This window comes from Chelonia mydas, chromosome 17, assembly GCF_015237465.2.
Source record: "Chelonia mydas isolate rCheMyd1 chromosome 17, rCheMyd1.pri.v2, whole genome shotgun sequence".
NCBI lineage: Eukaryota > Metazoa > Chordata > Testudines > Cheloniidae > Chelonia > Chelonia mydas.
The window spans coordinates 4,314,660-4,342,117 of NC_051257.2; the positions used below are offsets into that span (position 1 = coordinate 4,314,660).

Consider the following 27,458-nt stretch of genomic DNA (forward strand, 5'->3'; position numbering starts at 1 on the left):
GTTTTAAAGTAGTACATGTCCCAGTGTAGTCAGCAGCAACAGGGTATGCCCCAGATGGGGGAAGCTTAGATTTTTTTTTTTTTTAAATTTTTTTAAAGCGGCTGAAATTATTTGCATTTGGAACGCTTAGGCCGTGTCTAGAGTAGGAAAATAGGTAGTTTTAGCATGTGTAGGCTGTTTAAAACCTTTCAAAACCATGTCAATTGGTAAGTGGTCACTCCTAGTGGCGAGAGGGCTACTAGGATCAGGTACTCCAGTGATAAAGCCCTAAGGGCTTGTCTACTTGGTGAAAATGACCAGCACAGCTATAGCAGAATAGCTGATTCCACTATAGTTAACGCCAGTTAATCTACTTGTGAAGACAAGCCCTGGGAGAGCGAGCCTGGGCCACCTACAGCCAGTTTTAAAGGTGGTAAACTGAGTCCACGGGAGGTGCAATGTCCTGTTTAAAATCATGTCCACTAATGCATATTAGCCAATGCGTTTTCCAGTACAACCTATTTTCCTAGGCATGACCATGGACTAAGTGATGAGGGGTTTGTGTGTGGAGGCTGAGGTGGAGGCTTTCAGCAGAATAAATTGTAGGCATAAGAAATAAGTGGTCAGAGTTTCTCCAAACCATGCTCCTGTTTTCCCGAGGCTTGACTATATTTCAGAGCGACTTAATCCTAGATTGTGTTTATCTTTGATGCAACTCTGACAGCATCCTCTAACATGAAATCCTAACAGAGTATTTTTTTGCCATTTCTCAAACTGGAGGGACTCGCAGGTATGAGACCTTAATGGAATAAATTGTTAGCGTGGTCACAGTATACAAAAGTCTCTTTGAAAGTGCTGCAGCTGAGGCTCTTTTGGGTTGTTAGATGGGAATTTATTTTTAACCATGCTTGAGGTTTTCATTGATTTCAATTGTAAGTGTGGCAAGGAATGAAAGAAGACTTAACTCTCTGCAGTTGAGAACGGGGAGGTTTCCAGAAGTTCAAAGCTCTCAGTATCCCAACCACAGCCCAATTTGTAACATGAAGGATACGTTTGGACTCTAAGAAATTGGGCAGATGTGTCAAGTGTCTATAAAATACTTAGCGCTGGGCAGTTTTCCAATATGAGTAATAACATCCAGTGGAAATGTATATTAGCTAGAAGCAAATAAAACCAGCAAGTTTTTACTCCATACCAATCAGCATGTGGAAGTCATCTAAGTATTTTAACCATTATTACTCAAGAGGGGACAGAACAAAGTGGATCCTAGTGGCCCTCACGCCTAAAGTTTCCTAAGCAAGCAACCTATCCTAGCACATTTTTTCTATCCCCCAATGAAAAGTTGTTCTCTCATAGTGCACAGACCTCGTATAGTTCCTTTTGTCTGAGGGTTTCCGAACCCCTAAATATTTAGCTGAGTTCCACAACAGCCCTGGAAGGGTGGGTAGGGGGTGTTCAGAGATCACTGCACCCACCCCTGAAATGTCGCCACGTCACTGGTAGAAAGTGGCAGCTGTTCAATAGAGCACAGCAACTCTGCCCCCCTTTTTAGGGTGGAGGTAAAGATGACTACCATGTCAACTTGGAACTGCAAGAGGAATTCAGACAGGTAGAGCGTAATTCCCTGTGTTGGATTTCGGGTAGGATGCTATGGGTAACACCCCTACTCCTGCACATAAGTGCTAGGACATCCTTTAATTGCCATAAGTGGCAAGAAAGTTGGTTTTAAAGGGACACAACCATTCAAAGTTGAATTGATTTAAAAAAGGTCAGTAGTGTCGGGTACTGCTTGACTTCCCCTGCCAGTTATGGTTTTACAATCACATTTTCATCTCTTAAAAATGTTTTTCCGTCCTTCTTTGCTATGCAAAACACCCCAAACCAGCTCATTAACAAGGGGAAACAATGTAACTGACTATACTCAAAGTGATCTTATGGTTACTTATAACAGTACTGAGGTCTGGTCTACCCTATTGACATATACCAGTTTCACGCCCCGAGCAACATACTTATACTGACCTTAACCCCTGTGTAGACAGCGCTGTGTTGGTGGGAGAGCTTCTCCCGGTGATACAGCTGCCACCTCTCAGGCAGGTGGATTAACTACGCCAATGGGAGAGCTCTCTCCCGTCAGCTTAGAGCGTCTTCAGTGAAGCACTACGGGGGTGCAGCTGCACTCATGCAGTGTTTTCAGGGTGGATTTGCTATAAGTAAACAAATCTTTTTCAGACAGTGTCATCTTTCATTGTGTGTGTGTTTGTGGTCAGTCTCTCACTCTCCTCCTCATGCACTAACCAAATACTGCAGCATTTTGGTGTCAGTTGCTACAGGCAGACGTTTAAATCCAAACAAACTGTTGTCATCATGATCAGAACAAAGCTTCATGAAAATCTTGTTAAGCTTTGTCAAGCAAACCAAACCTTTATTTTGTGCCAACACCAAATTTTACATCTAAACTACCAAATGGTGCCCCATGACTTAAAAAGCGTGGAACAGGTTTTCACACAGCTTTTCTGTTGGCAGGTTTCTGTGTGTGTCTGAGCGAAATGTTATGTTATCTCTCTTCTTAACTTAAAAAATTTCAGAGGTACAAAAAAATGCCAAACATGCGCAGAGCTCATCAATTCAGTAGGTTTTTCTAGGTCAAAAAGAAATATGCAGCCCTCCGGCACCATTGAATCATTCAGAGCTACTACTGTGTTGTTTGAAGGGTATGTTTTAAGGGGTAAATAAAGGGGTTTGAAGTAAGCGTTAAGAAATCAAATCAATATTTATTAGCAATTTCACTTCGTACTGGTGCTCCTGAAATTTACAACGTTGTCAAGTTTTGTTGTTGTTGGGTGGAGGGATAGCTCAGTGGTTTGAGCATTGGCCTGCTAAACCCAGGGTTGTGAGTTCAATCCTTTAGGGGGCCATTTAGGGATTTGGGGCAAAAATTGGGGATTGGTCCTGCTTTGAGCAGGGGCTTGGACTAGATGACTTCCTGAGGTCCCTTCCAACCCTGATATTCTATGATTTACAGTTTTGGAAACTTGTACCTTGTTCTAAAAATTGCAGTATAAAACTTAAACCGAATACCAGCTGCTATTCCTGTCTCTTCTCTTCCCCCTACATCCCAACCACATTATTCAGCAAAACAGCAGGAGACCTGAGTTCTTTAATTCATAAAACAGGGCCAGAGCTCATGTTGTCCAAACTGTGGCTCTCCAGAGCCCTTAAGTAGGTAAAAGTAGCAAATGCTGGCACCACATGATGGTAGCTGTTGACCTTTTTTTTTGGCTGTTAAAGTGTCCGCGGGCAAAATCCTGGTTTAGTTTGGTCAGCATTCCAGTGACAATTTGTTAGCTTTGGAGCTTGCTATTGGCTTCGATGCTCCATCTCCAACGAAGTGCAAAATAATAATCAAGGGAGGTATTTTTTCAAACATAAACCACTTTGATCCTAAAGGTTTCCCCTGTTTAAATATTTGACGTTCTATTCTTTTATTGCTTCTTGTCCCATTTCTGAAACAAGAGGCGCTGGGGTATCCCAGAAGTATGAAAGAGAGAATTTATTGTACATGAGCAGGGAGAAACTCTTTTCAGGGGGTATGCTTTTTCTGAGAATAAAATATGCAACAAGTGTTTGGTGTTTAGTAATTGTGAGTTGACTGGTAATTATTATGGGTACTCCCATGTTCGTGATTGGGAATATTTTCATCCCACTGAGATGAAATGGAAGGGAGATATTTTTATCTCCATGAATGGGGATTTTTATTTATAAACCCCCTTTGAACTGAGATGACGTTATATCCCCCACCATCTTGTTCTTCTCTGGAATCAAACTCTTTGGGATCAAACCAAGGACAAATGCAAGCCTGAGACTCTGCAGTGACAGTTAAAGCATCAGCACATCATGCACTTCTTTGCAGAACACATTACAAATGCTGTCCTTCAAATGAAATAACCTTGATAGATGGTTGGAGGTCTGGGAGTGCAGATTGGAGGCTGTGTGTCAAACCCAGGCGAATACTACTGCTCTTACATTCTCTGTCCAAGTCCATGCTTTAAAAACTAGTTGTCACTGAACAGGATAGCGTTTCAACAAAATACAGTGTAGGTGTTCGTCACTTTTCTGGACTGATCCTGTTGAGTTTTTCAGTAACTTCCTACTGTTTCAGGGAAGCCTTGATGTATGGTTTATAGAAAATCCCACCCAAGAGACAAGCAGTGGATAACAAATTTGGCAGGAGTAAGGCTAGCTGATCCTGACTTTGAAGGATGGGTAGCCCTCCTCTCCTTTCACCATCTCCTAATAGTGACCAGGTTTGACCAGGTCTTATCAGGAGCTTGATAACAGATTTCGATTTTAGTATAAGATGCTGGCCCTTTTCTTGTTGCCTGTTCAGACCTTTAGAAAAGAACCTCTGGTAGCCCCCGCTCCTGCTAACCCTTATGCACATGTTTAACTTTGAGCTAGAGTAATTTGGGGCTATTCACGGTAGCAAAGTTAAGCATGCATGTAACCCCTTTCAGAATCAGGACCCTAATGGTTAACTTTTTAGAGAGAGGTCTGGCTATTTTTTTATTTTTTTCCACTGCTTTCTCCAGTTATTTTTGATAACTGAAGTGGACAGGACTTCAAAGAGAAACTTGTCATTCCAACACCATATATTTTGTCTAAGTACCATAGAGTAAAAATAACAAAGCAATCTTTAACTCGGGAGACTGATGGCGAGTAATGCTGCTTAGACCTCGCATAGTACTCTACAGCTTTAAATCACCAGCCACACATTCATTGCTAATGTGCTTTGCAGAGGTCACCTTATGGCAGGCTGCCAACTTCTTAAAAACTCGTATCAAAGCAACCTTTATCAAAATACCTCCATGTTAGATGCAAGATGGGATTGTGTGCAAGATGGGATGTTGGCAGGGGATGAAGGCAGAATTAAGGTGGCTTGGGTGGCTGTGAATTTTCCTGCCTTCTAATATTTGTCCTCTTCTTATAATGTAAATATGGAATTTTTGGCTTTCTAACCTTGTATGATTTTTGAGAAAATGCCAAAATTCTCTTAAATAATTGATACCTCAGTTTATTGAAGCTTTTTTTTGGTCTGTGAATTTTAAATAATGAAAGTGTAACCCATGTGCAATAAGAAAGCAGGTAAGGGTTGGATTCTGATATCGTACTCATATTGAAAGGCATCGTACTTATGTGAATAGCCACAGCTGGACTACCTGCAGAGTAAGGTGCTACTCAGTTTGAGTAAATGAGGCAAATCCTCGTTTTATATGATGCTGTAAAAGACTTTTAGAAACACTGATTAGTAATTAAGGGCAAGAAAAAATCTTTCTATATTTGTAACAAAAAATAAAGGACTTTACCATAAAACTAGATACAAAAGCTCTTTACAAAGCATATATAGGGCAAATATCATGTACCTTGCAATAGGTTGTGTGCAACCTTGAATGTCTAGAACCTGTTGTACTAAGCATAGGCGTCTGTCAGTTAATACACTGAGGTTGTCATTTAACTTCATTGTGAAATGTCATTGGTGTTTGCCCATCCCCCATGATAGCCACTGATGAGGCTCTGAATGGAGCTCAGTTTAGCATCTCATACCAAAGAATTATATGTCCCTGAAGGCTAAATTTGTTTTGGGTGGTCCAAGGTCTAAATAAGTGTCATGACAGTGCCTCTGCTTTGGATAAGAATGGCGTAATCGAGCTGTGGTGCTTCCGTGGGAGCTAATTTAATCTCTTGGCCAGATCTGGCCTCTGTATCTCTTTATTTAGAGCTCTGTTTTCAACATCCCTCTTGGCTTGAAATACCAGTTAGTGGTAGCAGTCAGTGCTGTGCTGAAACAAAAGGAAATGTAACAACTGGCCTCTGTGAGGGACTTCGGGTTGACTTTTTACAGGCCTGTCCAAGTCTCAGAATATGCAAGAGCATCACTTTGGTAATGGTCTGTTTAATAGCTGAAATTGGGATCTGGTACCTATAGAGAGACTATGGTTAAATAAGTTGGAGAGAGAATTCTTTAGTTTTGTTTTTAATCCACATGCTTTGGAATGGATATGGAATAAAAGGCAAGATTTTATTATAAAAAGAAACTAGAGCTAAGAGCCAAACTCTTTCTCTCCGTCTCACACACGTGAATAGTTAAGCCAAAAAAAAAAAAAAAGGAGGATGTCAATTGCAGATGAACAATGTAACTGTCTCTGTAGGATGTACATTCACTTCACTAACTGAATGTGTTGGATGACTGGCTAAGGGACGTTAAATAGATAAAAGTTAATGCGCACATGATTCTGATACTTCCGATGAGACCTTTTTTCCCCCTCTGGAAAGCGAATTAAAAAATGTTCTCCAACTTAGTCACATTTATTATAAAAAGTAAACCATTCCATGAGGAGGGGAAAAAAAATCCTTCTGCCAAGTTGGTCTTCCTTTGATCTTGGAAACACAAGATTTTGATAAATGTATTTGTTTTTTCAAGGAGTATGTTGCTACAATAATATCCTTGCTCATGGCATTCGATATAAAGAGGGGGATGATTAGAAGCTTGCTTAACAGCAGAAGACAAAGGGAGCTGGGGATGGAGATGTTATCAAGATGGAAAGGGCTTATGTGTTGAATTATTTTGCAGGTTGGTTTTAGGACATCCAATCAGGTGGCTTTCTCCCCCTCACATACACAGTTCACACCAGTTGTGTTGGGGTTTAAACTTACTTCCTTTGTGTGGTTTGGTCTTATTCATGTAAGGAACTGAAAATACCACACAAAATCCAGCCCTCTGTTTATCGAGAGTCATTCCCACTTTCCTTATGGTGAGTATTGAACTACCTGCAACAGTGAATCGACAAAAGATACTTAATGTTTTCAGCATGATCATAAGGAGGTTTTCAAGCAAACACTTCCACCTCTGTGCATAATTTTATATATTCAACTAATTTTTTGTGTGTGATCTTTGAACTGAGATTGCTAGGTTGCTTATCCTATCAGTACAAGATATCAAAACCAAGGAAAAGAAGCAGGTAAGTCATTCAACAACCCGTGTACAAGCCACCTTTTTGTTCCCCTTCTCAGCTTCAGCTGCCTCCTCTCCACAATCTACAGCCCACTTACCACTAACCTTCTCCTGAACAACCATATACAGATGAAACTCTAACCATAAATACAATTCAACAGCAGGTGCACATATAAATTTCAATTCTATAACTTGAACATAAAAAATTTAATACCAACTCATGAGCGATCAAGAATAGAAAATGCAGTTTTCTTCGGAAGAGCTATTGTGCCAGATTTGGAAACCAAATTCAGTTATTAAAATGTGAAACAGAAGAATGTTAGTCGTGCTTAGAGTACAGATCTCAACACAGACTGAGCCATGGTATTACCCCTGTAATACAGCAGCAGTAAGGCTAAGGACTTTTACAGATAAGTATGTAGATAAGGTCGTGCCCTAGAGTCCACAGATGGAGGGCTGAGATTGAAGGCAAAGTGACCGAGATGTGGGGTTTTACATTCCTTCATTCCATAACTTTTAAGTTTTCCATTTAGGTTTATTATTTTTTTTGCTAGCACTTCTTTGGAGGAAGAGCTGATGCTTTCCGGCCTTTGGCAGAAGTGTGATTTATGGAGGAAGGGAATTTAAGTGAGGGAGAGTGTGAAAATAGGAATGATTTGAATGAAATTGTTGTAAATGAGCCCTTCAGGTCTGCAGGTGATGATGGAATTGCAGATAGCACATAATTACAATCACCATCAGATGCGAAAGGAACTGGATAACTTAGGCCAACAAATGGTGAATGCACTTCATTACAGAACAACGCACAATGCTTTGAAAGCAAAGAATTGGTTATCCAGCACAGTGATCAGGAAAAGATTTGGGAGAGATACCATTGAAACCAGCTGCTCAGTGTACAGTAGCAGCCAAGAAACCTGGGGCAAGTTTCCTCACTGGTGTGAATCAGTGTGTATGCTGGCTGAGGATCTTGTCCTCGGGTGGCTTGTTTTGTATAAGACACATGTACAGATGTATTTAAAACCTTAACTAAAAGTTCTTAGAGCTCACTAGGGCCTGATCCTGCTCAATCGAAGTCAAATAGTCTTTCTGTTGGTTTCAGTGGTGTATGAATTGGTCCCTTACTGCATGTATGCAGTAGTTGCTTTACACAGTTACCATACCATGGTGGATTCAGTTTGTCTAGTCAAATTTCCAAATGTGATTAAATCGTAATGTGGCTGGAAGCGAATTTTTACAGCTGATTTATAAATGTCTGCAAACAGGTTTGTAGTTGAAGTGCTCTCGCACCCTTAACTGTAGCAATGATATGGATGATAATGCTGTCATCTCTCTCTCTCTCTTCAAGAGAGATGCTAATGTATGAGCTTGACTGTGAATCTTATTCTTACCCTGCAAAGAAGCTGTTGCTCTGTCTTCCTCTGCTCACATTTCCCACTGTGGAAATCTCTGAGAAGCATGGAAGGAAAGGAGAAATTTCTCTCCTTTCACTATTAACGTGTTAAATATTTTGCCACACATTTTTTCCTTGAAACAATGGACAAAGTATGACGACTTTCCCTATGTAATATTACAGTGCAGATCCTGGGAAAGTTCTCTAAGACACGAGGCACTATGTGAGTTTAGATTAGGAGGTGGTTGTAACCCAGGTTCAGCATCTAAGCGGCTTTGTAAAAATAAAACATGGCTTGTTCTTTTTTTAATTTAAAACTTATGGGCAGTCTTGGGATTTTATGCTGACTGCTTCTTTCCTTTGCTGTCAGAAGTCAAGCTTTGTTGTTAAAAAAACAGGAACCGCTCTACAGATAGCCATGCATCCTCATATCTGTCAGTATCGCACCGTGTTACTTACAAAAACAGAACGGGAACCTGGAAATGAGAGAGCCTCAATGTGCTTGATGTGTTCTTAATAGTTTCCCTATGTTGCTGTATGCCTCGCTCTGGGCTACACAAATCTCACTCTCCTTGAGGGCTGCACTCCTTTTGTTGTTTCTCTGTTATAGTGCCGTGTAGCATGATTTTGGTGCATTGGACCGGGGGGGGGTTCATTTTATTTATTATTTGTATGATAGTATTAGCTAGAGCCCGGAACCAACATCTCCCCCGATTGTGCTAGGTGCTGTTGGTACACCTGAGAAGAGACAGTGTTGCTCTGAAGAGCCAACATTCTAATTAACCAAGACTTATAAGGGATAGAAGAATTTTATATTTAAATATTATCCCCATTTTATAGATGGGGAACTGAGCCACAGAGACACTGAAGTAGAAGTCTGTGGCAAAGCCAGGAATTAAATATAGATTTCCTGAGGCCTAGGCCAGTGTGTTAACCACAAAGCCTCCTTCCCCCTTCATTTAGGAGACTTATTCATTTAGCAAACATGGCAAGTTCAGTTCCTCTGTCCCCCTAGGTAACTCACTTGATACTTTTTCCATTGATGGCACCTTTTTCATTATCACTTTTTTTGGTAGAGTAGATATTTTCTTCTCTTGATCCACTGTAAATATGTGGATCAGTGGAGGTTTTAAGTGTCTTTCCAGTTTCACTAGATGGGTGGAAAATATTCTGGTTTTCTTAAATATCGTGACTTTCCAGTTTGTAATCCATAGAGACAAACTCTTAGAGCTCTTAATTCAGGCACTTAGAGTCTGTTATAAAATTCATATTGAGCCATCGACCACAAAGAATAAAATCCTATCCAATTTATTTTGAAAAGGTCTTGGGAAAAATTCCTTGTCTCAGGTCTTTCTATTAAACCTTGGGACGATACAATTGTATATTGGCCTCTGATATACGGATTAAATGTTATGTGTTGTAAAAATGCTACAAAATTTGCACTAGGGAGCAACTGCATAGTTCCTTTGATGATGGAAACTGAGTATGAATCTTTTCCTTCTCTCTCAGGCTCTTGAGGAGGCCCAGAAAGCCATTCAGCAACTCTTTGGTAAGATTAAAGATATCAAAGACAAGGCGGAAAAATCAGAGCAAATGGTGAGTGGCAGTTTCTTCCTGGCCTTTAAAGGGAGTGGGAGATCTTCTTTTGTTCTCAGCATTTGTGGTTTGTCCACCCTAATGGTCACATATTGGTAGCACATGCTATGGAGAGTTCATTCTGGCTCTAGTTCTACATGCTGTATGTAGGTTCTGAACCCTTGTCCCTATGTTAATGTGGCTGTAGAAGCTAGCAGGGTTCCAATTCCAGAGGACAGGGCCCGTCACATCCTCTCCTTACAACTTGCTGTGGTGGCTTGGATGTTTAATCAGTCTCTTCTTTTTAATCCCTAGGTTAAAGAAATCACACGAGATATCAAGCAACTAGATCATGCCAAACGGCATCTGACCACCTCCATCACTACCCTCAATCACCTACACATGCTGGCAGGGGGTGTGGATTCACTTGAGTAAGCCACAGGAACTTTCACTGGCGCTTTTATAAATATGGGGCTCTACAGCTGTATTGTGGAGTACTGGGCAGCATTCTGAATAGTTCTGCATTAGCCGATTCTTATTCTTCCAGGGACCGTGCGCTCACAGAATTAGCAGTCGCTATTATAAATTCTGTTGGCAGGTCCTTTCTGCATGTACCCGGTAGGTCCTGCAATCCCTGTCCCATATGAATAGGAACTATTGTTGCACCCTTGGACTCTTGAGTCGTGTCACTGAAATCAGCATTAGAGGACCATAGTTGCTATATTGGTGAATAATGTTGTTCCATTCAGTTGGATGTCCTAATTCTGAGTGTGGGCTTTACAAATTAGAGCATCCCTCAAGTGGTATTTGAGATTAGTGAAATTTATCTATTTCTTTAGTTGTTTGCATTTCTAAGGTGCCCACCACTACTGTGTGCAGGTGCTGTTACATAAATTATGAAGTATGTTTAATGGCCCTTCAAGAGAAGGGAACCCAGTTCTTCTCTTCTGCCTGCATTTTGAAACTATGCTTTATCAGTAGTAGTCTCTAGTTGGTTTGCTTGAGGAGCATGCTGCTGGTACAATCCACAGGTTTTACTTGTTGATCAGATGAGTTTTGCAAGCAACTGGAAAGTTGCAAGACAAGGGCTAGGCCTGGTTTGCATGGTAGTAAATTACCCAACTGAGAGCCTGCTGCACAGAACCTCATGTTTCTAGGCACTTATAGTTTAAACCCAGCCTTTCCAGCTGTACAGAGCCTGAAGAATGCAGAAAAAGAAATAATTCAATTTGACTTTTCCATCATTTGCTCATGAAAGACATTAACAATGAAGTCAAGGCCAACCGCTTTTCATTATAATTCTCTTCCCTGTGAGGCTCTAACTCATACTCTTCTGGGATGAGAAATAGCTTGATTTGGGTCAATATGGCAAAATAACATTTACTGCCTTCAAACCCGTACTGTTAAGTTGATGCATTCAGTAGTTTACATGTTCTTTGCCAAGAGTTACTTTTGACGTCTGTGTTTTTGAAGTATTATTAGCTGTATGCTGTCTCCGTTTATTTTAGCATCAGTTAAAACAAATTCTAATGCTGCAGCGGAATGTTAATGAACGTTTGTGTATTTTAGAAAAATAAATTTCAGTATGCGTTGCTGTGACCCAGAGAAGGATGAGGTAATCTATGGAATTGCCACCCAAGATCTGCCCTTTACACTAAACCTGGTTTTATAATCTCTGATTTCCTCTTCAGGGCTATGACCAGGAGGAGACAGTACGGGGAAGTTGCCAATCTCCTGCAAGGTGTTGTGAATGTGTTAGAGCACTTCAACAAATATATGGGGATTCCACAGATACGCCAGCTTTCCGAAAGGTAAAATGATCGGTCTTTGTGCCCTTCACATGCCTGCAGGGAAAGGAAGTTAGAAAATGCATTGCACAGGGTAACTTTTCCAAGAATTTAAAGGCTGGATATATTCTTTGCAATTTATATCCAGCCAAAATGGATAGTTTAAAATTGGATGCAACTGGTTCATCTCTTTAACAGTCCATTTTATTCATAACAATGATTATTATGTGTACAATTCACAAATGACCTGGGCTTCCCATTGCCTGGCTTTTAATAGGCATAGTAATTAATTTATGTACAGTGAACATCGTTTTATGTGACCTCATAGGAATCCGTATTTGTAATAAACCCAGAGCTGATCTTTTTCACCACTTTCTTAGCCTTATTTCTTTGGCCCAGAAGCATAACACAAAGTAGAAGATATGTACATTTAAAACAGAATAATGCTCGGGGCCAGTTTCTGCCCTGATTTCCACCTGACTTCAATGGAGTTGTACAGAGCTTAAGTCAGGGCGAAATTTTTCCCCATAGTGTTGAGTCTAGAACTTCGTGTGTCTGATTCCCATTGGTTCATGCAGCGGGAGTCGTCACTTTATTTTCCCCAAAATAATCAAACAAGGCTATTCTGAATCTACTGAGTTTTGTATGGTTTCCACCTGAAATTGGCCCCACTTGGCTCTAGCTCAGCAATTGAGGTTTGCAGCAACCACCCCATCCAGGAAAAAAATAAATGGACAAAACATGCCTGGTTCTGCTACGAAACTTTTTCACCCAGCTTGGTCATGGTGCTGTTTTTCTGGAATTGATTGAACAACAGAATCCAAACTAGTGAGCTGAGCTTGTGGTCTTTCTCTACACTGCTGCATGGGATACTCGGCCTTGATCTCTGGTTCTAGTCTCTTCATGAATTAGCAGCGTATCTTGTCACCCAATACCACCGCCTTCTAGCTGATTAAGCATCCGTGTTGAGTGACCCACCCAGGCGTTCTTGGGGTGGGATGGCTTCAGTTGGGAATTTGAGGATGGGGCTGAGAAAATGGCTAGGAGACAGCTAGCATGTTTTACCATTCCCTCACTCCTTGGGGGGGTTAAAATGAACCACACTGTGTACAAAACTGCCTGAGACGGTGCTAAAGGCAGAGCCAAAGAATCGAATTTAAAAGTGTGCTGTTAGTGTTCATGCAGGGGATGGAGTGACAATGTTTTCATAGTAATGTGAACTCATAGTCTTTAGCCTAATGTTTGCTTTTTGCGTGCATGTGACTGCCGTTCTCAGATATCAAAGAGGGGGCTTGGTATAGGAGAGGGGTTTGGCGGAGCTCTGCAGATACAGTGTTTAGAATGGCTTTCGATGGCGTCCTTCCTAGGGAGAGCAACTAGCTGTCCAAGGCAGTATAGGATTGCAGGCAATATTGATGTCATTGCTTTGGTGTGTCTGAACACTGAAAACATAGAGGTAGAATCTGGCAGCTCCTCTGTACTGCACTGACCCTTTTGCCAGAAAACCCAGTGGGGATGCATGTGTTCCACCCCAGTACTGCTCCCCTCAAAGTCTGTGGAGACACCTGGGAATAATAGGCATGTGCCCTGGTTTGACAAAGCCCTTAAATACAGGCTTATCTTCAAGCACTTGCTTAAGCTGCTTCATAGTCCAGTGAGTTTTAAGCAAATTCTTAAATGCTTTACTGAATTAAGGCCATGGTCCATGTATGTGCTGTACCCCAGAAATAGAAAGCATGCCCTTTTTCTTCTACATTACTCCTGCTCTGCACAGTACCAATCTGCTGGGAGCAGGGAGCTGTGGATGGGACTCTTGCTGGCCATTACACAGCCACGCATTAATGCTGCTTTTGCATCTAATATATGTAACTGCTTATGCAGTGAGCCAGAATTTGGCCCATGGTTCCTTTTCTAATGTGCAGCCATTTATTTTACAGTGGCTTGGACTGTAAAATGAAAACTTCTCATAATGCCGGTAGAAGACACACTGGTATCAAGTCCTACCACAAAATCTGGCAGGGGCCGGGAAGAAAATCTTTCTCTGTTTTACTGCCTCTCTAAGATAAGGCTATTAGAAGCGTAGGGAAAGTCTGTTCTTACTATTTTTAAGATCCTGTTTGTGGGATTTTCCTTTCTCTGTTTAGACAGTTACAGATGCACCATCTGGTAAAATCAGAAGTGGTTGTTTGTGGGGTGAAAGAAGAGCTACACCCAACATGTTGCTAGGATCTCGTTAGTACTTGACAGGCAGAAAATTATTGTGAAATGATTTATTGTTCTGTAATATCTGACCTGAGGTTGATTACACGTGTCCATATTCCAGCGTGATTTGGATTTTTCATTTCTTTTCTCTTTCTTGCTTGGAAGTGTTTTAATTATTAACGTAACATTGAAGAAGCTTTAGCACTGTTTTCATCCTTTCAAGTTATTGTTTTTGGTGTACCTGTTCGTTTGTTCTTTGGATTAACAATCAATGCAACCCAAAGCGGGTTGAGGGGCCTTGCATGTTTGTGAAATCAAGCAATCCCTCTTAGAAGTAGAGCTGGATGAAGAACTACAACAACAATAATAATAATTTGAATATTTTATTTGTTAAATTGCTACATCATGATTTGAGTAGCTCTCTTGTTCAGAGTGAATGAGATGAAGCCAAATGTGAAAACTTGGGAAAGAAAAGGGACAGCTGAACACTACTGGGTGGATTTCTGCAAGTAATATGGTTTTAATTTAAGTTCTCGCTGCTTGATGTTGCCAAACTTAATTGTATGTCATTTAACTGTTGTATTTCTACAGTCCTTTGTAAGTAACTCACCAGGTGCTTATAAGAGATTTGACTGGATCCTCTTCTATTCAGGTTCTTGTATAATGCTTTATATGGATCTATTGAGCATCAGATTTTTCATTCAAATTCAGCTGATATTTTTTCCAGCCATGCTTCTTAAAACAACTACTTATATGGTGTATTAAAGGATTACAGTAAACAGAGATACTGTTATCTCTCATTTCTGCTCTGTTTTCTATCTGCGGAGGGAGAATATAATTAGTGGTGAGAAACCCACCCATGAAAATGGTTTAAAAAGATTTGCAGATAGTGAGGGGAAAAAAGCCTGGAAAATATTTAGAAGAGACATAATTATAAGTCTACCACAGAAAAACAGGCTAGTTCAGCCTCTTTTTATCTCAGCAGGCTGCCAGGAGCAGTCTAATATTTCTGGTAGCTTTGGCAAAAGGAATTGTGGTTTCTAGTAATTTACTGTTATTTGAAACTTAGTAAAGTTATTTTTAAAAAAAGAAAAGAAAAGTAGAGGGGTAGTAGAGAAACAAAGCCATGTAGCCAAAGGTTGAAGGCATGTGCGAGCTGCTATAGCGAAATGCCCAGTCCGTGTTATTTAGGTTCAAGGTGGCTGCTTTGTGGCGGTCCCAGCAGTTGCTGGGAATCAGGTAAAGGGATGTTGTCAGCATAAAATTAGCACTAATAAACCTCCAAAACTGAGTTAAACTAGCAACATCTGGAATGGCTAAAACAGCTGAAATTTTTAATTTATTTATATTTCACCATCGATGCTATTGGTTTCGTCTTTGCATTTCAGCTTGGGCACTGAAACTAGACAAGGCCGTAGTTTTGCAAACGTGTGCTCTGTTTTACACATGCAAATAGGCCTGGGACTGCTAAAACGAGTGAAATCACTCAGATGTGTAAGTGTAGCAGGACTGAGGCCTCACTCACTTCCTGTTTCCCTGTACTAATATTTTGAGTTTGTCACAAGGAGGGGAATGTTTACATAAAGTATCACAAAATCACACCTGTCATCCTTGACTTCTTTTTTTAAAAAGAGATTTCTGTTTGTGTTACATTTTGTTAAAACCCATTTTAAAGCTTTGATTCAGCAAGGCACATGCATGACTTTCAGCATGTGAGTAGTCATTGGGACTACTCACTTGCTTAAAGTTAAGCACTTCCTTAAGTACTTTTCTGAATTAGTGCCTAGAACAACAAATCTCAAAGTTGGGTCTACAACTACTTCACAGCCTCTTTAATTCGTTTAGCTTTTTAGAAGCCAGTAGTTCTCCTACTCTGAGGTTCCTTTGTACTTTGTATTTCAGCTGGAGTCAAATGCTGATATTACTGTATCCTGTCAAATTTAAGGAAACAGGAATTACAGGAAACAGGTCCACATGTTCATATAAAGTCTCTTATTCACATGGCTCCAGATATGTTTTGAGGCCAAAAGCTTGCTTATTTGTTAGTCCATTAAAAGATGCTGCTTTCTCAATCCACAGGTTTTTTTTCTTGAGGTTCAAGAGGTCTGATCCTACAGTCTTTTCTCACATGAATTACTTGTCTGACTTAAGCAGGGTTACACCCATGAGTAAGGGCTGATGGAGTGCGCCTCTCTATTGCTACAATTTCCCCACATAGTTTTTATTAATATAGTTCCTTTAATATCTGGACTAGAGCTGGTTGGAAATGTTCTGACCAAACAGAGTCAGGCAGCCCTGGGAAGCAGCTGGCTTAGAGGAGTCCGAAAGCCTTGGGGTCTACAGTGCAGCATGGCAATGCTGCACTGGAACCATAGACCCTGCCAGCCTGGGCAACAGCTGACTGACATTGATGTGAATCTGGTCAATTTCAGTCAGCTGCACCTGGCATTCTGGGGAACATATTTTGTTTCAGAAACACCTTGAACTGGTGTTTCCAAAAGGATTTTTTTTTTTCCCCCAAAATTTCCAGTTCTCAGGAAATTTCAAAATTTGGTGCAAGCCAGAAATCCCAAATTTCAGCCAGCTCTAAGCTTGACCACAAAATAGAAGCATGAATGTAGATCTGAACCTGGAGTAGTGTTTAAACTTTCAAATAGCACTGGACAGCAAAGAACATAATTGAGAATTGCATTCAACATTGCAGGTAGAAAGCTTTTTGAAGGAAGATCCATGTAAGTAAATCAGGGAAAAGCAGATCATATTGTGAGAGCAGTACCTAAATACACACACACACACATACACATACACACACACACACACACACAGTCTCACTGTAATTTTTACTGATATTGATTTTTCTGCATTTCGGCACCTAAGGGAAAACGACAGTTAAAGAATCCCACTTTGTTGTTGTCACTTCTTGTTGCATTTCAGCTATTGCTGGAACTGAACTGGGAAGATTAAAGAAGCAAATCCTTCTTAGATATGGCTGGATGGTCTTTTTAAACAATCCAAATCCACCCTCAATAAACATTTAAAAAAAAAAATCCCAACTGCTCTTACTAACATATCTGTGTCTGTGGAAGATCCACTGTTTTGTATAATCAGTTTTAGTCCTTAAAGCAGTTCCAGTACAGTAAAAGTGATGGAAGGTTTCAAGGGTTGCAAAGGGACTTAAGTGCTTAGCTATTTACTTTGGCACGCTCCAGAATGTGTAGGCATTTCCATTTCTCTAAAAGAATCAATTAAGCCCTGTCAACTTTTATTTCTGAAAGTTAGAAGCTTTGTTCTCTCAGCTAAGTCAAACAAAAGATGGATCTTGTATATGGCTCTTTAAAGAAAACAAAAGATTGAGTTGTTTAAACATTTCCACCCTCTTCAAGTCCTAGCTCTTTCTTTCTCCTAAAGAAATAAAAGCCTTATGTGTGACTGTAGCCAAAGGATACTTGAATGGAGGTATTTAACAATAGGTCAGTCCACCTGGGAGCTGTGAATAATTCCGCTCTGGAAACAGAGGTTTTGTGAAGCCTTTTATATCTTAAAAATATACTTTTAATTAAAATATCAATGGTGCCCATGAATATAGAGGCCTAGATTGTCTGCTTGTGTAAACTGGTATAGTTCCATTGGAGTTAAAAGAGCTATTCTGATTTATACCAGCTGAAAAACTGATCCAGAATGACAGCACTAATTTATAGTGGGGGGGGGATTAAAATCAAGCATTTCTTCCATTAGAACTTAATAAACATTGTCACAGCACTAACTTATTAGCCAGATGTACTTAGCAAAAAAAAAATAAAAATCCCACCTGATCCAGTTTTGATGAAATAGCCTACATAATGTGGATATTACTTTAAATTATGCCAGGTTTTTGTGTATTTTCATCTAGCTGCTTGGTTTGAAGAGCATGTTTTAGCAACATTTGTAGATTTCAAACACAAAACAACTAGTTGTAATTCCGGGAACAAAGTAATTGTTTGCTTTTTCTCTGGCAGGGTAAAGGCTGCCCAAAATGAGTTAGGACAACAAATCTTGGCAGATTTTGAAGAAGCTTTTCCTTCCCAGGGCACAAAGGTATTGTGGCTTTTTTCTCCCTCTAATGAACAGTCTGTTGTTCAAATGAAATGTCAAATATAATCATCATGGGCTTTTATTTATTATTTGATCTATGTGCGACTTCTTTTGTTTTAGGAGATATTTTAGAAAGAAACCTAGTCTCCTGAGTGTTAGTGTAATGCGTATAGTTTTTCTTACTGTTTTCCATCAAGTAAATGTATGTAAATAGGATGACATTCAATAAGGATAAACGCAAAGTACTCCATTTAGGAAAGAACAATCAGTTGCACACATACAAAATGGGAAATGACTGCCTAGGAGTACTGTGGAAAAAGATCTGGGAGTTATAGTGGATCATGAGTCAACAGTGTTACACTGTTGCAAAAAAATCAAACATCATTCTGGGATGTTTTAAGCAAGAGTGTTGTAACAAGACACAAGAAGTAATTCTTCTGATCTACTCTGCGCTGATTAGGCCTCAACTGGAATATTGTGTCCAGTTCTGGGCACCACATTTCAGGAAAGATGCGGACAAATGGAGGAAGTCCAGAGAAGAGCAACAAAAATTATTTAAAGGTCTAGAAAACATGACCCATGAGGGAAGATAGAAAAAATTGGGTTTGTTTAGCCTGGAGAAGAGTAGATTGAGAGGGGACATAATAGTTTTCAAGGACATAAAGGGTTGTTACAAGGAGGAGGGAGAAAAATTGTTCTCGTTAACCTCTGAGGATAGGACAAGAAGCAATGGGCTTAAATTGGAGCACAGGCAGTCTAGGTTGGACATTAGGAAAAACTTCTTAACTGTCAGGGTGGTTAAGCACTGGAATAAATTGCCTAGGAAGGTTGTGGAATCTCCATCGTTGGAGATTTTTAAGAGCAGGTTAAACAATCACCTGTCAGGGATGGTCTAGATAATACTTAGTCTCTTCCCCATTGCCAGTCCCTGGAACGCTATAAAAATGAAAACCCTACTATGCTGCAATGAGCTGGTATGTTCGTGCATACTAACAAGCAGAAGTCCAGCAATAATTTTGAATTACTGCTTGCTCTGTGGAGAATTTGGATTCCTTGCACAGGAGGAGCTAACTCTGTCTTCCAAAGTACCACCACTGCTCCTTGACCATATACCTAATAAATCATTTGCCTTGTCTCTTCAGTTTCATTGCCCAGGGATGTGACCCATGAATACAACAGAGTCTCATAGATTCATGGTTTACTTTTAATGTTTGAAATGGGCACCTGAAGGTGCAGTTAATGTACTAGATTTTTTCATTCTCTGGACGCCTGGGCTCAAATCTGGCTTATTTGTCAGAAACAAAATGAGTCTTGTAGTGAGACGGTTAGTCCACATCAGAGATCATAGCAGTAGCAGATCCTGGTAAGGAGCAGTTCACAAAGTATATTGCAGGTCATGATCGAAATGTGATGGCAAGGCTGTGTAAAGGAAGCTTTCACAGTGACAGCCCCCCACTCTCTGGCTTCTGACCACTGTTGTCACTATTGCTTTAAAGAGCTCTTATTTTTAATTTAAAAATTCACTTCTAGGGTCAGATCCTCAGCTGGGGTCAGCTGTTATAGCTCCATTGAGACCAGCAGAGCTGCACTGTTTTATAGATCTAGGCCACAGTTTTTATAAGAGGTAACAAAATTGGGACAGGCACTGTCTTTTTGTTCTGTACAGCACCTCCCACAGTGGGCCAGGACTGGCCTGCTAGGCACTATGGGGATGCAAAAGATGGTGGTAACAGATGTAACAATTCTTAGCTTTGGCTTACAACTTCTTGCTTATTCCTCCTGCAAAGCCTAGAGTTCTCTGTGAATAACTACCTTGTATTATAAAGCATCTTACATGCAGATGGCCCCAAAACACTTGAGAAATGTTACTAAGCCCTTGTACAAGTATAGGGATCACTTTGCCCATCATTGCACTAGTGGAACGCAACGAATGTTTAAGAACAGGGATTGCACAATGGCAGCCTTACTTCAAGCTCATTGAAGTCAGTGGAGAGGCTTTGAAAGAGCCCCTGAACAGAGTAACTCTGTGTCCACTTGAAACTCCACTGGGGGGTGGGATTTTACTGAAGATGCTTCTAAGCGACTGTGATGTTTGAGGTCTTGTGCAGTAAAGCTGTGGTATGTGCCAATATCGACCAGCAATCAAATAACTTTCTAAATGTTGAAGCTTTGATCAACTCCTGTCTGCTTTTTATTTTTATTTTCTATTTTGGCCCTCCGTGCAGCTGGGAACACAGTTGCTTGTCCCAGGATTGCTTTGTTAGTCATCATTCTTTAGAGAATTATTCTGTGTATAGTGAAGGGCTTAACGAAAATGGTGTGCTGAGCTGGCTGTGCTTTGCTGCAGGTTGCTGAGAGATGTTTCATTGTTCATCCACCAGAAGCCAGATACCTGAGCATCAATAAGCTGGGGCAGCAGCAGTGGAGGGAAAAGGAAACTAAAAGTAGAGGACAAAAACAAGATGAAGCTGCAAAAGCCAGTAGATTTTGCAATCTCTCCTTTAGGCTTTTTGGCTAGTAAATCTTTTGTTCTTTTTTATTTTGACAGAGGCCTGGCGGACCCAGCAACGTCCTCCGTGATGCCTGTCTAGTTGCTAGTGTCTTAGATCCCAGAATCAAACAGGAAATCATCAAGAAATTTATTAAACAACACCTCTCGGAATACCTGGTACTTTTCCAGGAAAACCAAGACGTAAGTGGAACACAGCATGCTATGGTTAGATTTTATGTTTTGCAAAAGAAATGGATTTTGCTTTGTTGGCAGCTACTAATTTCATATTTACCCAGCTTGATTTTGTAATATTTGTTTCTGAACTGTGTCAGAGATGAGTAATGACTTAATGATGTGCTATTGAGTGGATGATGATTTAGGATGTGGTCTTGTGCTGTACTTTTTCCTTCTACACAGCACTAGCAAGGATCCTGCAGGCAACTCGTGGCTCAAGTGCCAGAGTTGGAAAGCCAGCTGAAAATGGGAATTCAGGAATTCCTGAGTTCTAATCCCACTGACTTCCTCTGGGGCTTCAATTCTCCTTCTCTAAAACGGGAATAGTATGTACCTTGCACCAGAGTGCTGGGAATAAATGAGAGAATGGGTGAGATTTTCAAAAGCACCTGAGTGATTTAAGAGCACAGCTGCCATTGACATTCAGTAAGACTAATGCTATTAAGTCACTTCAGCATGTCTGAAAATCCCTCCTGTATTTAAGCAGTCTGAAAATGTGCTAAGTATTATTTTTGTTGTTCAGTTCCATTTGACTTCAAGTTTCTTAGCCCCACTTCTTCTCTAAAGCCACTAGAATATACTTAGGCAACATGTCTAAATATTAGCAGCTGCAGGCTGTACAGTGTTCTTCATCTCATTCAGGTCGCCTGGCTAGATAAAATTGACCGACGCTATGCTTGGATTAAACGTCAGCTGATGGACTACGAGGAAAAGTACGGGCGGATGTTTCCGCAGGAGTGGTGCATGACAGAGCGCATCGCCGTTCAGTTCTGCCATGTTACGAGGTGAGCACAAACGCAGCTCATCGTGCTTCCTAGCATGGTGAATTTTGCTAAGAGGGCATACTGTAGCAATCCGTGTTTTTCGCTGAGTTGATGGCAGATCTGTAAGATTTTAAAATGCTGCTGTTAAATGTCTTTGTAGAGTGGTTACTGCCTGTGACTTACAAAGGGAAAAAAATGCTGTTTAGGTGATAATCCTGAGAGAGAATTACAGAAATACATTGAATACACAGATATTGATATAAAAGGAAAAGCCAACCTTCCCTGCAGCAGAGCTGTAGATAAGTAACAAGCCTGGGAAGCCTGGGACTGCCATCTCACAGAGCTAGCTCCGTGAAAGCCAATTCCCCCAGGAGACCGAAAAGTATGCGCCAGCCAAGGTCCCCAAAGCACTTTTCCCTGCTGCTGTTCTCTGATCCCAATCATAAGCACTGCTCTCACCAAAGCTTTGTTACTGTAGGGTTTTCTGGCTAAGAACAGTACATTGGATGTTAGGGGCTGGTGTCCTGTTACACACAAACCTCACAACAACTGTGGGTATGAATTCTGAAACCTAATCTGTATGGGAGTTTAGCAGTTAAATGAGAATGGCTTAGGAATTAACTTGAATTTAGTGACGAGAGCTGGCTCGCTATAGGAACTGGACTGAATTACGACCATAAGCTTCAAATCTTTTTCTTAATATGTGCATAAGTAATTGATAGTTCTCTTCAAGCACGAAATCACATCCTTCATTTCCCTCCCTTTCAGGACTGAGCTTGCTAAGATCATGCGCACAAGAGCTAAAGAGATTGAGGTGAAATTGCTTTTGTTTGCCATTCAGAGAACGACCAACTTCGAAGGGCTGATGGCTAAACGCTTCTCGGGGTGCACTCTGGCTGATGGGACCGTGGTAAGGAAACTTCTAAAGAACTCCCATCCTCAGCTGTAACTGGGGCAGTGAGGCACTATAAAGGATATCTTTTGAAAGCCTCTGCACAAAAGATGTTAGCCTGGATTGGAGAGCAGAGAGTTTGTTTGATCCTAGGTACTCCACCTGGGGCACAGAGAACCCCCTTCCTCCCCTACCTCTTGAGGGTGCATGGTTATCCTACTTCAACTCTCCTTCGCCTCTTTAATTAAATTACAGCTGAAGCCCCTTTGTTATGAAGAACCACAACATAATTATGCCACAGTATATGCATCATGACACAAGTTTCTTGCACACTGATACAACATCATAACTGAACATTTTCCCCTCTTCTCAGTGCTCCTTTCCAATTACTGCATGGAAAAGGTCCCATCCTGCCTTAGCCGTGGGGTTTACTCTTATTTGCTGGGGAAAGTGGCTTTGGGAAAGGACCCTGGCAGCTTGCATGCGGCCTTGTCTCATTTCATTGTTCCGAGCTCTGTCTGTTACCAGCATGTCCATTAGCTTGGGGAGTGTTCCTGGGATTGTCACTCTGATTTTTCTGCCTGGAATCTAAGATGAGCAAGTGGAGTGCTAAACACATGCTGCCTAGACAGCACAAATTCCAGATGTGGCTCAAAGACCGCAGGTTTGAGGAGCGCTGCTCCGCAGTGTTAATCTGCGGAGGCCTGTTTGGACTCTTATCTTTGAGGAAGCTGTATAGGTGTAATGGTTTCCATCAGGACCCACTGTGATGGATTGAACCATTGCTATTTGCTGTAATGCAGTGGATGGTGCCAATTAAAGGGGGAGTTCTTTAACACTTCCTTCAGTTGATTGATTGGAGAGTTCTTCACAATCTGATTTTCATTTTCCCAGAATGTTTATTATCCAATGTGCTGTTAATTAGCTGACTGCATTGGGTTGTTCTCATTCTCCCTTCAGAAACGGGATGCACGGAAGCGATTGTAATTGAAGAACAACAAAAGAGGAGAGAAGGGAGTTTGAAATAAAGAAAATTAATTTCTTTTCCTGGCAGCCTTTCTCTCACTTCTGATTCTATTTAGGGACAATGAAGCCCGGGATTGCTGTCATTTGAACTCTTTTTTAAACACAAAACATAGCATGTAATTATATATGGGTATACGGACAATACACAGTGGAGACGAGTGGCAGAGGGGAGCCGAAATACAGGATTTGCTGTAGCAGCACTGTTCTGTAGTTAACTATTGTGTCAGCAATTCTGTAATAAAGCCCCTGTTTAAAGAGGTTAGAACCAAGTCTTGCCAATGCAAGGCAAGACTTGGCCAATGGAGCATGTGGGCCCCTTTTGAATGGTAGGAGTGTAACCAGTAAAGACTCATTCTGGCTTTGCATGCTTGGTCGTGTTTCTGTGAGTTACAAGGAACTTGCAGAGGTTTTCTTTCTGAGGGGTGGACAGATGGTGACGCGCCACCTCACTTTCTACCAAGCCCGCTGTAGACCAGTGGGCAGAACCCTCAGCTGGCAGCGATGAACGAAGCTGTCACGAGCAGCAGAGTTTAGTCCCTTTTCTTGGAGCTTTTGTGCACAAAAGATTCCAAATAAACCCAAGAACAGAACAATGCATCCCAATTGCTGGAGCCCTTTCTAGCTTCTTAGCCTGCTGCGGGGGAAAGGACACTCGAGCTAGCCATGCCACAGCCACTTGCTCGCTACCTTTCTGCGTCCACCCCCATTACTTACGTGGTGGGCAGATCTCTGGGTTACCCCCTCATGCACTGGGGCTTGCTATGTTATCACACTCACATACCACCTTGATTTGCCCCACAGCACAGTCTGTCCTGGCTGGCTAGGCCAGTTTGGAAACCATGTGACTGGAGTCTCATATGCGTATTTCCCTCCCCTGCCCCACCCCACCATCTCTATATTTCCACCTCCGTGCGACCAAGAAGTGCTCTTACAGGGCAGCCCTCGAACGGAAGCCACTCTGCTCCCCTTCCCCTAGCAGGCTCTTCACCCTCTCCAGCCTCTTAGTACCTCCACAGCACCATTCGCTCGTCGGCCAGTAAAGATCACGTTGCCGCTAGCTCAAACTCTGCTTCTTCCCTCTTGAGTGTTTAGCACCAATTCTGGGCTCTGCTTCTAATGCTTGATGGAGCAGCGAGCAGAGTTTGGAGCCCTGAACTGTGACCCGCTGACCACACACCTTGCTAGCTATTAAAGATCCCAGGGCTAATTTTGGGAGAGTAGGAATTTGTTGTGGTGGTGTTAGCCAGAATTTCCCTTCCTGGGGTGTATTGGCAGATTGGGGAGCCCAGCACTGGAACAGAAGGGCATGCTGCCTGTCAGGAGTGAGATGCATTGATAGAGCAGTGGAGGAGGATGGGGGAGACTCTAGTTGTAGCCTAGCAGGAGGTCAGGATGGAGGTGCTTTGCACGTAACGCTTGGCAGTACGCCTCACCGTCAGTCTTTCACTTCGTTGAGCTTTGAATTCATCTCTGCGTTTTTACAAAGCAGACCTCTGGCTGATACTTGCTTTCGATGTTCTGTGGTCATCCGTGATCTGTAGATTTATTCCCATAAGACAATCGGGCAGGGAGGGGAGACGCAGATAGGGCTTAGGAAGGCAAAGCGAGAATGCAGCAACGTGGCTGATGTCCCAAAAGGAAACTTTCTCTCCCTTTACTGACTTTCTTTTTTTAACAGAAAAAGGCAGAGCTGCCACCTCCCTCCACCAACCCCTTTCTGGAAGATGAAACTGGGACAGAGACGGACGAAACTGTGATAGAGAAAGGCGATATAGACAGAGTAAGTCTTCCAAGTTCCTTATCTGCAAACAAAAGAGTCCCAGTTCCTGAGACTCTCTGGAAGTCCCTAAGCTTTTTTTTCCAAATCTATTGAGAAGTTCATTGCCATTGCCACATGCTGAGCATGATCTTGGTCCAGCAAATACTTTACAGCAATGGTCCCTCACTGGACACATCTCCCCATGTGACTTCAGTTCATAGGTGCTCACTTTATTGAAACAAACCCGGTTTTACTCCTCCAAGGTAGGGAGAATGAGCTGGGTTCTAGTCTACCTTGCATGTCAGCAACCAGGTCAGCAGCTGAAATGTAACTGCAGAACCCTTACTGACAGAAGGCACCAGAATATAGTTGGGTTTTCAGATCCTAGATGATATTTGCTGTGCTGGCCATTTGAGAATCATATTTTGCTTTGTCAGCTGAGCAAATTAAACCTCAAATCAGTGAATGAGAATAAATATGGGAAGCTCATCATGTGTAATTTTTCACTTTCGCTCCAAAAATATGAGTGGAGGGATTTTTATATCCTGTTTGTTTGTTCTCATTCCCTCTCCAGGGATGGGAAAGCGAAGCACTTACGTAACACTTTGCATCTTTAGAGCACTATACAAACAGTAAATGAATGTGCTGGAAGTGGTATTCTTTGTTTTAATAGACACCGATCTCAAAGCCAACAAGCCGCTTTATTTTGCTCGATACAGTTGAAGATTGCAGAGCGTTAATTGTGAGCTGCTTGGGGCAGGGACCATCTTTTTGTTCTGGTCCTGCTCTGTGACTGGGGGTCACTGAAATGCAAATAATTTAATAATCATAATAAAGTAAGTCCTAAAGTAGATATTTTTTAAAACAAGGATTCGTTCCTCCCGGTGGGATATTAACTTGATGGCCTTGGCGATCAGGAACCTGAGTTTGAGTCCCACCTTCCTGAGCTTGTTAGGGGCAGGAAATGATCTGGAAGTAGGATGTTGTGGGCCAGGGAGGTCTGAGCATGGTGTGTCCTTTGAGAAAGGCCCTTTTTACCAATGGGAGGTGTGGGCATTGACTCGTTCCTGTCTACCCTACGCTGGCTAGGAGAAAGCCAGCCATGAGGAAAGGTGTTGGGGAGGGAGTAAAGTGTAAGAAAAACTGAGGGAATTCTCAAGGGCGCCAGAAGGCAGGCGAGGGACTAAATGAACTGCAGAACCATCCCCTGTTTTTAATGAACAGCTGAATGTACTAACTTGTCAGAAGGCAATTCAAGTATTTCTGAGCAGGGAATTGTCTAGTTCCCAGCATACAAGGAAGTTGGTTTCCTTCCTGGCATCAAGTCTGTGCCAGCCCGTCGTGCCATTCCATGTAGTGCTTCTTGTGAGGGAGGGAGCCCCACTTTTGGCATTCCCCAGATTACTACCCTTGAGAATGGCACCACGATTGGCTGGAGCTGTGAGTGCACTCAGCAATGCCCCGCCCAGCTGAGGCACACCTGGGAAGGAGGTTTGCCTCCTAGGCACCACTTGGTGGCTAACACTTGCACATTAGTGGCAGAGCCTCGTATATTTCACTCGCCTTTGCTGGCAGGAGAGGAGCAGAAGAAGAAGAGGGTGAAGGTGGAGGGGGCTGGGAGGTAGAAAGCCTCTGAGATATTAGTGCTGATGACTGAGGACATGTGTAAGTGGAAGAGGGCTACTGGGGGGGCACAAGAGTGAGGGGAAAGAAATCAAAGAAATCCACGTTAAAAAAAAAAATCCCTTCTGGTGATCCTAGCAGTTAGATTTAATCTGTTTACTTTGGATAGTAATAAAAGGAAACTGGGCCAGCTGCAGACCTCCTTACTGTGACAACAGTAACCTTTTATTATTCCATCAAACTCCAGGAGGAAATAGTTTAAACATCTGCAGCTCTTGGACAGCATTCATGCACTCTGAAATACTGCTTCAGTGCTACTGTTAGAAGATTTAGTATTCTGCCTCTCTAAGCAATGTGGGGTACAGGATGATGCAAAGACAGAGAGAGAGAGAGAGAGACACAGCACACACAATCTCTGCTTTAATCCAGCTCTTCCAGCCACAGGAACGGTAAACATCACTAGCCTAGTGAATCCCTGATTCCCTGATGCACAAGGTGGTCCTGTCAGAGCTCCTGTTCCAGAGACCTCTGGGAATGGTGTGTTTTAGAAATGCCACCCATTGCTTTCTTCTTGAAGCCGAGGAATGTACACATCCAGCTGGAATGCACAGGCGTTGGCAAAGCACAGGATTGGGGGATGCTGGGCAGTTGCTCTC

The 27,458-nt window shown here is 41.8% G+C and overlaps 1 protein-coding gene across 7 annotated transcripts in view; it reads left to right on the plus strand.

Moving 5' to 3' along the window:
* Positions 1–27,458, plus strand: part of VPS53 (VPS53 subunit of GARP complex) — a 99,157-nt gene that overhangs the window by 30,478 nt on the left and 41,221 nt on the right. For 6 of the 7 annotated variants that reach the window (XR_006286357.1, XR_006286356.1, XR_006286358.1 and 3 more), the window contains exons 5-12: positions 9,888–9,974; positions 10,269–10,384; positions 11,645–11,764; positions 17,938–18,016; positions 20,562–20,705; positions 21,381–21,523; positions 22,271–22,412; positions 25,099–25,200. Coding sequence is in view for 4 of the 7 variants with exons in the window: in XM_027820180.3 (XP_027675981.2) it covers positions 9,888–9,974; positions 10,269–10,384; positions 11,645–11,764; positions 17,938–18,016; positions 20,562–20,705; positions 21,381–21,523; positions 22,271–22,412; positions 25,099–25,200 (933 nt within the window). In the remaining 3 variants the exon portion in view is untranslated. Of the gene's footprint in view, positions 1–6,607; positions 6,789–9,887; positions 9,975–10,268; positions 10,385–11,644; positions 11,765–17,937; positions 18,017–20,561; positions 20,706–21,380; positions 21,524–22,270; positions 22,413–25,098; positions 25,201–27,458 lie in introns of all 7 variants that reach the window. The other variant, XM_027820182.3, reaches the window with a different exon arrangement.